The sequence below is a fragment of the Camelus bactrianus genome, chromosome X, assembly GCF_048773025.1.
Source record: "Camelus bactrianus isolate YW-2024 breed Bactrian camel chromosome X, ASM4877302v1, whole genome shotgun sequence".
NCBI lineage: Eukaryota > Metazoa > Chordata > Mammalia > Artiodactyla > Camelidae > Camelus > Camelus bactrianus.
Genome location: NC_133575.1, coordinates 104,077,661 through 104,092,734, shown reverse-complemented (window position 1 = coordinate 104,092,734; position 15,074 = coordinate 104,077,661). Strand labels below are relative to the sequence as shown.

The 15,074-nt window shown below is 38.2% G+C and overlaps 1 protein-coding gene across 3 annotated transcripts in view; it reads right to left on the bottom strand.

Moving 5' to 3' along the window:
• Positions 1-1,637: 1,637 nt before the first annotated feature.
• Positions 1,638-15,074, bottom strand: part of ZNF449 (zinc finger protein 449) — a 20,298-nt gene continuing 6,861 nt past the window's right edge. For all 3 annotated transcript variants that reach the window (XM_010949996.3, XM_074359792.1, XM_045512854.2), the window contains exons 4-5: positions 5,191-5,304; positions 1,638-5,001 (exon numbers count right to left, since the gene is read on the bottom strand). In XM_010949996.3, the coding sequence (XP_010948298.1) occupies positions 4,115-5,001; positions 5,191-5,304 (1,001 nt within the window). In that variant the 3' untranslated portion in view covers positions 1,638-4,114. The remainder of the gene's footprint in view (positions 5,002-5,190; positions 5,305-15,074) is intronic.

The following is a 15,074-nucleotide window of genomic DNA, read 5'->3' as shown; positions in this document are numbered from 1 at the left end:
TCACTCAGAGGAAAGATATATAATGCTTTAACACCTTCAGCTCCTTAAAAATTGTGAACTTAGGCCATGCCAGACCTCTGAGAAGTCCTGTCTGACAATGCAAGCTGGAAAAGGCTAGATAGAGACTAACTTATACATCGCTCTGGTGAGAAAAATCCCCAATCACTGTCGTTACAATTGCAGAATTGGGGGTGGGGGAGCGCTTGGGAAGCTGATTGTTAATGCTAAGGAAAGATTAAGAGATGAGCTGTCTTCCTGTCTGTTCCGTATCTGTCACAAAGGACTAGAAAAGAACAGGGGCTGCCCGAGGCGTAGTGTGAGTTTTGGTTCTTTGTAAGAATGTCCAGCCCATACACTGGGTGAGAAATGAGAGAGGGCTGCAGAAAGAAAGATCATACAGTTTCCTGGAGGTGTCCAAGACTGTTTCTCTTCAGAATGTCATGGTGACCACAGGTGCAAGAGGGCAAAGTGTCACATCTCTGCTCCCTGACCTGACAGTGAGCCACCTGGGCACTGATTCACCTGTGTGGTCCCCAGACAACCTAGTCAGCACACTAGGAAACCATCCCTGCTGATTCAGGAGGGCCACTGTTGCAAAAACCTCGAAGTGCCCATCGCGTTTTCTTGCTGCTTTCAGGACAGACCACTGTGGAATCCCAAGGGAGTGCTTTCTCAGCCTGGCTTGGAGAGGCTGGGTTTCTCGAGGTCCTTTAGTCTCCTGTTTTTACTGCCAGTCTTGATAGCTGAGCAGCTATTCACAATTGCTATATAGCATCCATAAAATGGGTCCAATAAAACTCTTACCAAGGGTATGGGGAGTACAAAATTACAGGGAGGCAGAATGGGGAACAAGGCAGTGTCTCCTCAGTTACTGCCCCTTCACAAACACCAAGGGCACTGCTAAAGATGGAAGTAACTGGGACTCGGACTGAATTATACCACCAGCTTTCCTGGTTCTCCAGTTTGCAGATGGCAGATTATGGGACATGTCAATCTTCGTAACTGTATGAGTGAATTCCTGTAATAAATCTAAATCTAATTAAATATATATATAATGTATATTTATATATATAATATATTATACATACATATAAAATATATATAATATATATATTAAATATATATTATATATTTTATATATATACACACACGCACACATCCTGTTTCTCTGGAGAATCCTGGCTAATAGAAGCATTACATATAAAAAGTATAGGGAGATGGGTATAGTCAGTGGTTGAGTGCGTGCTTAGCATGCACGAGGTCCTGGGTTCAATCCCCAGTACTTCCATTAAGAAAAAATTTTTAAAAATAGTTAATTTTTTTAAAAGTATGGAATGTGACTAGAGTAATATTTAGAGGAAAATCCATAGCCTTAAATGCTTTTATCATTAAACAATACTTAAAATACAATATGCTGGGTATTTACTGAAAGCTTACACTGTGTAGGACCTGAACAAAATATACTTCATTTCATCTTCATAGTACTTAAGAGGTGGGTACTCTTTTTTCCCCTTCATAATACTCAGGAGGTAGGTATTGTATTTTGCCCTTATCTTTTTGAAATGCTCAGAAGTATAATTAGGCACATCCACACAATGTTGTAACTATGCTATGTTTCCAAGAACTATTTCACATAATTCCTGATTCAACGTCACACATATTTATTAGTGCTTATTATATACAGGACACTATGACAAAGGAATGAATAATAGATATTCTCTACCCTGTAAAATCCAGTCACATGTGTTTATGATGTAGATGAGGGGGAGGATACAGCTCATACTATGATTGCAACTGACCCTACTAGCTCAAACTGACTGCATGAAATGCTAAAACGGATGCATAAACCGAGCACCATGGTTGCAGGGAGTCAAGCGATTCCAACTTAGATTGGGGGCAGGAGTCCACTGTGGTGCTTGTTGCCACTGCTCAGGTAAGCATCTCTAAGTTCTTCCAACAATTAGTTCATGTGACTGAAGCAGGAAGAGCATAGACGTTTCCACTTTATTAAAGTATTGCATAGATACAGAGCAGTTGGGCACATCCATTCTAAGGCACTGTTCTGGTTTGAATGCAATTCCACAAGAGAGAAAAGAGAAGCCGTTACATTCGGTAGTTTTCATCTCTACATTCAGACTCTTCCCAAGTTCCATGTTTATTGCTACTGGGATCTCAGTTGTATCCCCCAACTTAAAGCAGCAGCAGACTGGGACCTGGATGACAAAAATTAAAGACACACCCTGGCTCTAGCACTTGATATGATTTGGCACTTAATTACAAACTCTCTTGCGTTGTTCTCCATTTGCTTCCCAACTCTTGTTTAACTAAGCATATGATAAACCCTTTATGAATTAATTTCTTTACTAGTTTCCATTAAGCCTTGAACAGGACTAGTTAGGCACATAGTAGATACCTCCAAAATACTCATCTTAAATATCATTTCCAAGAACTTCAATGGAATAGAAGAAAATATACTTTCCCTAACACTAGTTTAAGGAAAGGATGACTGGTATCTTCATAAAGAGAAAATACTTGAATGTCCTATTTCTTGTATTTTATAACAGGAACTAGGCTGAATGAATATTTTCATGTATTAACAGCTTTAACTGACAAAGAGAGTTCTTCCCTTGCTATAGGAACTTGAGTCATTACTGCTATTATATGAGAACATTTATATAAGTAGCAACGTTTGTGTGTGAGAGAGAGAGAGATTATAAGTAAAATTCAAAGAGGTTGAGAATCACTGAGCAACTTATAAATATCTGAATTAGTGACCCTCACCTCCTGAAATGATGTGTGTGTTAAAGAGTTTCTCATAACATCCTTGAAGCAACTGGAGATAACTAGGCTTGGGAACAACAAGACTATACGGATAGTTAGAGAAATATTTGTTAAAGGCAGTGTGGTCCAAAGAATATTTGCAGAATACTAGCTCTGTGGATTATTACTGGGTATACATGAAAAAGGGTTCTGGGGTCAAACAGGATTGTAAAACACTGAGCCAAAAGAGGTGCTTTTTCCACCTTTACCGGAGGACCTCTTGGAATTCTCATATGCTGATGAGCACTGTGAGTCTAGAAAGAGGAGACAGCCAGGAGGGACTCCCAAACTTATTGGCAGAACATCTTCTAGAACTAGATGTTCTATGACACACACTTAGGGAGACACTGAATTAAAGAATGAGTAAAATTTAAAAGCACTGAGAGACACACGGTTGAAATAGCAGTGGAGAGTAAAAGGCAATGGACGCTGGTTCCTCAGTCCATCTAAATTAAATGAGATTCTACTTGTATGACTTCAACTGTCAAATGGATTCTTCCACCAGAAGCTGACTCATTCTGGGGACAATATAAATCATCAAATACTCAGCTCTAAGTGGCATCATCCCAGACTGCCAACTGAGGAGACTAGCAAACTTTGCAAAGTTCAAGAGTAAAGATTAAAATTTACATTTCTTGAAAAATAAAATTTTCAAGGGAAAGAACCCAGTTCATACCAGGCAAATGACATCCTCTTCATCCACGTGTTCCTAACACATTTTTATTATTTGACAAAATACATTGTCTCCTTTCTTGCCACTTGGGGCACACATAAAGCTTTGGACTAATTTAATTACCTTTACTAATGACAGCAGAATTATGGTGCTGCTATAATAGATATGTCAGATAGATATGATTATCCATTATATTAATGCTACACTCCAAAGGATTGCCATCAGTTTTATGCTTCCATTTATGATATGGTTGGCTTGGTTCACAGAAATGTTCAATGTAATAAAAAAAAAGAGTTGTAGAGACAGGATAAATCAAATCTAGGAAAGTTGCAAGAGTAGATGGATAGTCTAGAACTCGTATGTCTTGGAAGATGGGTTTTTAAAGTAGGGAAAAAAAGCTGTTCTTATAAGCTCAAACAAAAAGATTCTCTGGGGATGGGTATAGCTCAGGGGTAGAGCACGTGGTTAGCATGTGCAAGGTCCTGAGTTCAATCCCCAGCACCTCCCTTAAAAAAAAAAAGGAAGAAAGATTCTTCCAAGACAAACAGGCTGCTGCAGGTTTAAGATTTTTTTTTTTGAGTTACTGTCAATTTCTGTAGGACTTGTTTACTTTAACAATTCTTAAAGAAGTCCTCTGAAGTGAGTGACTTGATGCATTATAAGACCTGCTCTCTGCCTGAAGCTTTTAGAACAATGACTACACTTGTACGGCTTCTCCCCTGTATGAATTCTTAAATGAATAACAAGACTTGGTCTCTGTCTAAAGCTTTTCCCACAATAATTACATTTAAAAGGTCTCTCTTCGGTGTGAGTTCTCTGGTGCAAAGTCAGAGCTGTCAGCCTACTGAAACTCTTCCCACAATTAGGACACCTATGAGGTTTTTCACCCGAATGAGTTTTCAGATGTCTTTTAAGACTTGATCCATGACAAAAGCTTTTCCCACACTCAAGGCATTTATATGTTTCTTCTTCAGAATGGGTTCTCTGGTGCCCTATGAGGTGTGACCGCCGAGTGAATCGCTTTTTACACACAGTGCATTCATAGGGTCTCTCCCCTGTATGGAGTCGCTGGTGTCTGTAAAGGTCTGAACTACGAAGGAATCTTTTCCCACATTCCGGGCACTTATGAGGTTCCTCTCCTGAATGAATTCTCTGGTGCCCTGTCAGCTGGGACTTCCGAGCAAAACATTTCCCACACTGGGAACATCGGTGAGGTTTGTCTCCTGGACTCTTTTTCTTCTGAGGCCTGGGGTTGAGAGGTTCTTCCAAGCTGGAGCTCTCAGGTTTCTCTTCTGCAGACGGGTTCTGCTGATCTACCAGCTTTGTTAAATCTGTCTGTAAATCCTCTGGGGGTGGTTCCCATTGATTTTCTAACTGTACATAGTCTTTTTGCAAAATAGGACCATGAAGAGCATTCCCCTCTAAAGTAACAATAAATGGATACATATCCTCCAGTTTTTTCTGTTTTTCTGAAGTATCTTCTTCATTTTCTATCCCGATCTCAAACCCTGAGAGGAGAAACAGAATACAGATGTCACTGTGTCCCGCAGAGAAAAGAACATGAGGGAAAATGAAAAGTTCTATTAAGCCACCAGCAGGAATATAGAAATTCCTAAGTTGAATTCAAAACTCTTTACCCTGATTAAGGTTGGTTTTTTGTTTTCTTTCTTCTCTGGGATCAATGAACAATTACTTACCTAACTTGGAATCGAGTAATTGTTTAATTTCTTTGGACTCTTGTAGTTCCTTCACCCAGGCCTCTTCTCTATGCTCCAATGGAAAGCTCACATCAAGTTTTGGTATCGGATATCCTGGCCATAAGAAAGATAAGAAGCATAATAGTCTGGGTCATAAAAGATGTTTCCAGAGTTCAGGCTGCTATCTTGGACATATGACCACTCAATATCTACTTCCTCCTCAATTACTATTATTTCACCTGGAATCTCTTACAAGAGTCCTTTTTTTTTTTTTGAAAGATAAGAACAAAACAAAAATGAGAGAACATCCTTTTGTGCTCAATTCAAGGCTATTCTCCTCTAATGAATGGAAGAGGAATGAATCAATTTTGTGCTGAAATCAATACACTAAATTGCTACTGTATCTATTTTGATAATAGATTTATCTAGGTTAGAGCCAAAATATGAAGTAAATCTTCATAAAGTTTTGGCATATTAAAACTGAGAAATGCTGCTATTGAGTACTATGTGAAGAGAGAAAGGTAAAGCTAGAAGTCATGAAAGTGCTTACTGGGATAATTTCCGTTGAGATTTTCAAATTATAATGGAAACTGACTAGGTTGGCAACCCACAAAAGCAGTCTTGGTTTGTTTCAGCCAAAGTCTAGAAGTGGATTCTCTTGAAATTAACCCAAATCACCATCAAAGAGTGTTTCTCACTGTCAAGCGAAGACCAAGCAGGAGAAGTGTCTACACTCGGTGTCCATCCCCCCGACCCCCGCACTCTCCTCACTGAGAGCTGCTCTGGCTCACACTCTCTTTCCACACCTCTTCCTTGTCTTCCTCCTCAGCTCTGGCCAAGTTAACCTGTTTGCAATAAAGTGTGGGTTGGAAGTGGCTCATTTGAGATTGAAATGCAGCATTAAGTTTAAATATTAGCATTATTAAAATGATGTTAGCAAGTTAATTTGATGAAAATTTAAAATTTAAAACATTCTAGGGGGGAGGGTACAGCTCAGTGGTAGAGTGCTTAGCATACACGAGGTCAACAGTTCAATCTCTAGTACCTCCATTAAATAAAAATAATAATAATAAATAAACCTAATTACTCCCCTCCCCAAAACAAACAACCGCCCCCCCAAAAAAAACAAATAAAACATTCTATCAAAACAGGGGAAGTGGACTAAAATACCTTACTTTATATTTTCACGGAAAAAAAAAAGACCTTTTAAGATTAAGAAACAAAAAAGCATTTCGAGAACCTGAAAAATATATATTTATATGTATGTATATGTATAACTGAATTGCTTTGCTGTATACCTTAAATTAACATTGTAAATCGACTACACTTCAATAAAAAGCAGGAATTTTAAAAAGATGTATTTCAAATCACGTTCTGTTTAAATTCACTATTTTGCTTTTGTTTGGGTTTCAAAACTAAGAACAGGATGAGAGTGTAATGAGACCAAGGTCAAATAAAACTGGAGGTCATGGATCCAAGGAAAGCTGCCATTGAGTAAAAGTGGGAGCAAGCTGAAACTTGAAATAAGCAGAGAGCAGCAAAGGCCTAGGTGTGAAATACTGATTTATAATCTAAATGCAGGGAGGCAGACTTCTAGCACGATACCACGGGGACCTCTGCAGATCTATTTCCCAGTGAAACTGGTGAAAATTATTAAAAATAATAAAAGAAACATTTAAAGCCTCTCAAAATGGCCTTTAGGGCATACAGAAAATTAGGAAACGTCTTTTTTTTTTTTTTTTTTTTTGGTATCTTTTTCTTTTTGGAGGGGGAGGGAATTATTTATTTATTTTAAAAGAGGTGCTGGGGATTGAACCCAGGGCCTCATGCATGCTAGGCATGTGCTCTACCACTGAGCTACACCCTCCCCCAAGAAATATCTATTTTTTAAAATCTGTTAAAATTCACAGAGAACAGCGAGAGTCTTAAGTGTTTAAACCCAAACTGTTCTCTTTAGTCCCCCTCCCAGCTCCACTCGTGACTGCCAGAGTAAAGAGCCTCGGGCACTCCTTCCCGGGCCCCAGTTCAGAGGCCTATCTTCCTGGGAGGGGCAGGACCTCAGGATTTTTCCTCCTACCTTTAGCTATCTATTGTTGAGACAGAAAAGGAGGTGGGCGCTCCTTTTATTTCCCCACTCTCCACTGGTGGGATGGAGCTCTGCATTGGCTGTGGTATTGCTGAGAATACTGGGGCCCCGATTGTCCCTTTAAAGCAACTGTAGTTTTATAAGGTGACTGTGATTGTAAAGCAGTGGTTTCCAATCCTGCAGGGGCAAGCCAAGGAGGCCTGAGGCTCAGGTCTAGTGCTCAGCTCCTAAAGTGGCAATGCCACTCAGAGATAAGCACACCATCGTCCCCATCTCCATTTTCAGAGCAATGTATCAGTGATTTGGCCTGGGAGGAGAAGCAGGCCTTAAAAGAGGTAGCTCCAAGTTTTCTCAAAGAAACTGAGTTCATTTCCAATAGAGAGAGTTCAAGCCTAAGGGTACTCTCAAAAAGAGTGGGGGCTGTAATGAAAGGCAATTGGAAAGAGTGATGGATTTACTGAATATACACACTAAACTGTAGGCTGGCTAGTTTGCAGAAGAGAACTAGGAAAGAGACAGCTGGGAGGAGCCCTCCTGGGATCAGAACAAATCTGAAAAACTGACCTCAGGAACTAGCCTATCTAAGGGGACTGAATTAGACTGAATTAGTCTGCAGAGCAAATTCTGCTCCAGGGCATTGTTGAAAACAATAGAGCGATTAGCTGCAATTAATAGCCGGCTCTGATCAGGGAAAGTGGTAACCAAAGAAAGCCCTGAAAAAACTACTGTCATTCCGGGACGACTGTGTGCACAGCCAAGGCTGTGCTCCATAAGGGCAACGTCAAATGCTTAACACTGCAGGGTGGGCTAGAGTTCATTAAAATAATCCAGCCACTCACCAAACAAATCAGCAAATAACAATAACAAGCTCTGGGGAGGGGGGAGGAGGACACAGAGTTGCTACAATATATTATCTAAAATGTCCAGTTTCCAACAAAAAATGAGACATACATGTGGACAGGAAAGTATGACCCCTACACTGGAAAAAAAAAAAAGGAGCAGGCAACAGAATCTGCCTATGAGAGTGACTAGATATCAAATTTAACAAAGACTTCAAAGTAACCATTATGAATATGTACCAAGGACTAAAGGAAATCATGATTCAAGAAGTAAATTATGATGACATCATATAACATCAAATAGAGAATATCAGTAAATAGAAATCATAAAAAAGAATTGAAACTGAGTCCCCTTAAAACTGAGTTTCTCTGCTGAATTTATGATTAACTTTTCTATTTAAAACTTTTTTCCCTTTCTTGTCCCACACCTGTTCCCTTCAGGATTGAGGAATACTAATGAAAAGGGGTGGTTGAAACTGAGCAGGACCCTCTCTGCCCTCTGTTTCTTGGTTGTAGAAAAAGGCTTTGGCCTCCTAGTCCTTCCTGGAGTTCCAAAGAGCAGATTCAAGCAGCTACTAGTTAGGGAAGTGAGGAAATGCAGAAACAAAGGAACAGCAGTCAAGAAATAATACTTCAGTGATAAGACAGTGCTCTCCTTCCTCCTCAGGGGATATACATAACAATCTGACATGCATCTGTGAGCTGTTCTGCAGGAACTAAGGCCCCCACCCAGGTGGAGGATGGTAACTACATGCTGAGACCCCCGACTGGTCAGAAGCAGAAAGTTGATGACTGAGATTCCTGAAACACCACCCAGTTACGTTACCACCAACCAATCAGAAGAAAGTCATACACTTTGCATCCCTCACTCCAAATGTTGCATTTAAAAACTCTTCCCTAAAAGCCATCAGAGAATTTGGGTCTTTTGAGCACGAGCTGCCCATTCTCCTTTCTTGTCCCTGCAATAAACCTTTGTCCACTTCGAACTCTGATGTTTCGGTTTGTTTCACCTTACTGTGCACGGGCCATACAAACTTAGGTTCATGAACAGAATCAAGTGGGAATTCTGGAATTGAAAAGCACAATGAGTGGGATGAAAAATTCACTAGAATGGCTCAAGAGTAGATCTGAACTGTTAGAAGAATTAGTGAACTTGAGGACAGATCAAGAGAGATTATGCTATCAAAAGAACAGTGAGGAAAAAAAGAATGAAGAAACAGAGAGTCTCAGAGAAAAGATATATCACGAGAAAACCAGGAGAGGAGTGAGAGAAAGGAGCAGAAAAAATATTTGAAAAAATAATGGTCCCAAAGTCCCCAAACATATTAAAAAATGTCAATATACACATCTAGGAAGCTCAGTGAACTTTGTGTACAATAAGTACAAAGAGATCTATAAATAGACATTATCAGAGTAAAAATCTTTAAAGCCAAATAAAAATAAGAAACCTTGAAAAACAGCAAGTGAAAAATGACTTGCCATCTACAAGAGAACCTTAACAAGATGAAAAGCTGGAAACAACAGAAGCCAGAAGACAGTGGGATAACATAGGCAAAGTGTTCAAAGAAAAATAAAAACTGTCAAGAATCTTATATCCAGAAATGCTATCTTTCAAAAATGACTATGAAATAACATTTCTGATAAACAGAAACTGAGAAAATTCACTGGTAGCAGACTTGCCTAACAAGAAATGCTAAAGGAAGTTCCTCAGTCTGAAAGCACATGATCTCAAACAGTACTTTGAATCCACATGGAAAAACAAAGGACACAAGTAAGGGTAATTATTTCATTATAAAAGACAGTATAAATACAAATTTCTTTTTCTTTTCTTAAAAGATTTTAAAAGCAATTATATAAAACAATATGTACATAGTACAGTGTTGGGTATATAACATATAGAAATATAATATATTTGCCAGTAACAGCACAAATGAAGTGGGCAGGAGCACAGCTGTATTGGGCTAAAGAAATGACTGCAGTCAGTAATTTGAATCCTCAGGAAAAATGAAGAAAATAAGAAATAAGAAATAATATTAACATAACAAAAGCTATAACATATACTTATTTTCCTTCTCTCAGCTCCTTTAAAAGTCTTAAAATTATATAAAGCAATAGCCATAACAATGTATTGTTGAGCTTGTAACATTTTTGATATAATATGTATGATAGTAATACCCAAAAAGGGCAAAAAGGGAATAGAGTTATATAGGAGAAGTACTTCTATATCTCATTGACATTAAGTCAGTATAAATCTGACGCTGATTATGATAAGATGTACATGCTAAACCTTTGAGTAACCACTAAGGAAATGACTTTAAAAATAGTGAAAATTCATTAAAGTAAGTAAAATGTTACATTCAAAATATTTACTTAGTGTAAAAGAAAGCAGTAAATGAGGGATAGAGGAACAAAAAAAGATATGAGACATATAAAAAACAAAAAGTAAAAGGGCAGATATAAATCCAACCATATCAAAAATAAGATTAAATGGTATGAATTAAACAACTCAATCAAAAGGCAGAGATTGTCAAACTGGATTTTAAAAAACCCAACTATATGCTGTCCATAGGAGACAGACTTCAGATTGAAAGACACAAATAGATTGAATATAAGGGAATGGAAAAATATGTATCATGCCAGTAGCAACCAGAAAACAGTCTGAGTAACTATATGAATATCAAACAAAGTAGACATTAAAACAAAAAAATTACTAGAGATAAAGAGAATCATTTCATAATGATAAAAGGATTGATCCATCAAGAAGATAACAACAATTATAACCATATATGCACTCTAATAATAGGGTACCAAAATACATGAAGGAAAAATTGACAGAAATAGTAAAAGAAATAGACAATTGAACAATAATAGTTGGAAACTTCAATACCTCCTGGCACTATTGGATAGGAAATTTAGGCAAAAGTTCAACAAGAGAAGACTTTAAAAATACCATAAACCAACTAAACATCACAGACATTTATAGAACACTCCACCCAAGAACAGCAGAGTATACATGCTTCTCAAATGCACAGAGAAAATTCTGCACGACAGTCGAGATGCTATACCATAAAACGAATGTTCAAAAATGTTAAAGGCTCACAATTACAAAGCATAGCCCCCTACCAAAATGGAATGAAATTAGAAATAAATAACAAAGAAAACTGGGAACTTCAGAAATATATAAAAATTGAACAACACACTCCTAAGCAATCAGTCAAAGAAGAAATCAAAAGGGAAATTAGAAATATTTTGAGATAAATGAAAATGAAAACTTAGGGATGTAAAACCTGTGCTTAGAGGGAAATTTATAGCTATGAATGCCTATATTAAAGAGGAAGAAAAATCTCAGTAACCTAACTTTGCCCCTTACACCACCCCTGGATACAGAGAACATGTGCTCAAACTTGAGCTTCTTCCTGGATGTTAACCTCATGCCCTTCTTAATTATCTACCAACCCCGCCTCCTACTCGCCTGGTCGTCCAGTGTAACATTCAGATCCTGGTGCCTCCAGTGCACTCAGCATCTACTTCCCAGACTCCCAGAGCCCTGCTCTGGACTCTCTCACCAGTTTGCATTCCCCAACCTATGCTCACAGTCCCATGTCAGCTGAGGCCACTAACCATTCCCCTTGACCCACCTCCCACCCTTTGGACCTCAGTCCCATCCTCTACTCTTATACATTCCATAGAATACCATGATGGATGCTGAATGAACTGGACACTGACTGAGAGGTTTTCACAGGTATCAGCCCTCTTTCTATTTGCTAATGTGGGGAAAACAGCCATGGCGCTCATCACAAGGCAAAGCTTAGACCATCTGAAGGCACCTGGGCTGAGTGAAGAGGAGCAGAAACCAGCACTCTCACACACTCTGGGGGGAGGGTACATTGGAACAATAATTTTAGAGGTCATTTGACCGTATCTATTAAAGTTTTAAATGCATATGCCCACTAACCAATAATTCCTATTCTGGACATTTGTTCCACCAACACATGCCCATAGAAGGATGCTCAGTGTGTGTTTTGTAGCTTGGCTCCAGGGCTTTGGGTCGTTGTTGAATGGCGATCAGAACTGCGGGCCTTAATGCCTACTTCTCCCAGGGGGCTCTTCTCTTGACCCTCAATGCAGACTAGTCTGTGTAGCTACTATTACCACTGGATGAGTGATTTTACAGCAACAGGGGAAACATCAATTGCTAGTCAGTTGGTATAAAAGGGAGGGTTCTACAAATAGAAACCGAAGCTTATTACCTTAAATTCAATCATGTCTTCTGCCTTTTAGGTTATAGTCTAAAACATTAGTTTCCAAGTGATGATAATGTGTTGTCCAGGATGGTAAATTCATCTTGTGGCTATAGCCAAGAGACTCATCATGGATATATTCTATTTGACCTAATTAACTGAAGAAATTTACTCAAGAAAAATTGACTAAAAAAGAGAAAAAAAAAGATACAAGGATGTAATATTCAGCACAGGGAATATAGCCAATGTTTTATAATAACTTTAAATGGGTTGAATCACTATGTTGTACACCTGAAACTAATATAATATTGCAAATCAACTATACTTCAGTTTAAAAGATCAGTTTCTGACCTAAAAGACTGAAGTAAAAAGTAAAAGGCTAGTAGGGACAAGGAAGCATGGGTGCCAGTTGTTTTAAAATAGGGCCTCAAATTCTTTGATATTCTTCCCTTTAAGGGGTTTAATTTTCCTCCTCTTAAATGGGAGTTGGACTTAGTGACTCTCTTCCAATTAATAGGAAATGGTAGCAGCAAAAACATTGTAGCATCCCCCTTGCTTCGGCTTTATTCGTTTTCTCTGGGGGAAATCTGCTGCCCTGTTTTGAGGCTACTCAGGCAGCCTATGGAGAAGAGCCATTAGCAAGGAATTGAGGTCTCCTGCCAGCCCCTGCTGACATCTTGTCAGCAACTATATGAGAAGCTCTGAGCCAGAAACACTATGTCAACCACTCCCAAATTCCTGACTCTCAGAAACTGTGAAGCGGTAAATGCTTTTTCCTCTAAGCTGCTAAGCTACAGGGAGTAATTTGTTATTCAGCAATAGCTATCCAATACAAAGAGGGAAAAAGCAATTTGAGGTTAACAAAGAAGGTGCTTAATTGATGAATGTTCCCCCCACCACCCCAGGCTCAGGGAATGACTTCATTAAACCCCATTATCAAAGACTGTGTCATAAAGTCTCCACTGCACTAAGAAATATCATTACTCTGGTTAGGGCTAGATATTAGCTAATGATATTTTAGTATAATAGAATAATCTAAAGAAATTTAAGTTACAAGATTCTTTTGTTGCTTGACAGACAGCATTTTTTGCCCTACATTTTACTTTAAATTTTCATCTCTCATATCCTGCATCACCAAAATATGCGATCTTTGACATCCTGAATACAATTTCCTAGTGTAAGCTTATTAATTTAAATTAAAAACCTAAACTTTGGCAAATGAAAATTGTTCCAAATTTGGTGTACTAAGTTTGAACTCCACATTTTCAAAGATAAGCATAATATCCTTTATGTTTTTAGGATCATCACATCTGTTCTTTCTGATTGCAGACATTCTAATATATTTGCCTACCATTAGCATCTGGTGTGTCTGGCTTGAATTCAAATAAGGAATTTTTTTAAAGCTTATGTGTTTCTTAGATCACTTTACATTTTCCATTTAAATTCTTTTTTTATTTCTCTCTTATTCTCTCTTCCCAGCCCACTCTGTATCCACTTACATCAAATGAGTATCATTAGATGGATATATATGTATGTGTATATACGTGCATATTTTTCCATTTCATTCCCAACAAATTAATGTTTTGCTGACAGGGGATATATTTCAAACTTTAATGTAAAATCAATTGACCTCTTCCATTATTTTTAAATTTCTTCTTCTACTCTGTCAGCATTCTGTGCTTTCCATTCAGCCTTCAATAGGATGTACTTCATGCAATATACCTAAGGTGTTTTCATTTTAAAAAAAACAGTAAAAGTTAAGTAACCTTTATTACGGAACAATAAGTCTTGTATCATTTTGCAAAGCATAATATATCACCTTAAGAGTGATAAGAAAGGGGTAGTTTCCTCTCCTTCAAATTGGTATATTTTACTCGTTTAATTCATTCTATCTCTTCCTTGTTGAATACACTGGACATTCCTATGCTTCAGAGAATACAGTACGACAATGAAGAGCAATATTGCTGCTCAGTGTCATCTGTAATCTTTGTACCTGTGACTGTTGCTAACAGGAGCAAATTAACATGAGGCATGGGAGTGCACTTGCAGAGACGTATCACTAGCTAAGTTTTACTATCTGTTGCTGGCATACATACAAAAGTACAGATTTTTAAAACCTTTTTAACAGACTGAAAACTATAGGTAATGTAAAGATTGGAACAAAAATGACAACATTATATAGTTCTCCTTTGACCATAACATGCATACATATGTACTTGTAGGTTTCTCTTTTTTGTCACCTTTATTTCAAAATGTTCTAGAGACCCATAAACACCTCAAACTCCACATGATCAAATCTAAACTCACGTTGACCCACCAAATCTGATCCTCTTCTTGTGTTCTCTATGTCAGTGAATAATATTACCATCTTCCCAGTTCACTGGCCAGAAACCTGAATACCATCCTTAACCCCTTCCTCTTCCTCACCCAAAATCCAGTCAATCACCAAGTCCCATAATTTCTATTTCCTCCATATCTTTTGAATTGGTCCTTTTCTCTCCATCATCACCGATACAATCGTAGTCCAGAAAAGTATCCTCTGTAAGGTGGATGATTGTAGGACACCTGTTCCTAGTCTTCCCTCTCTTACTGTAGCCAGAGTGACCTTCTAAATGCAAATCCGTGTATATCACTCCCTTAAGAACATCCAGTAGTTCCCCAGTGCCCTGAGAATAAAACATGACCTCTCAACAAGGCTCACAAAGTTCTTCAAGATCT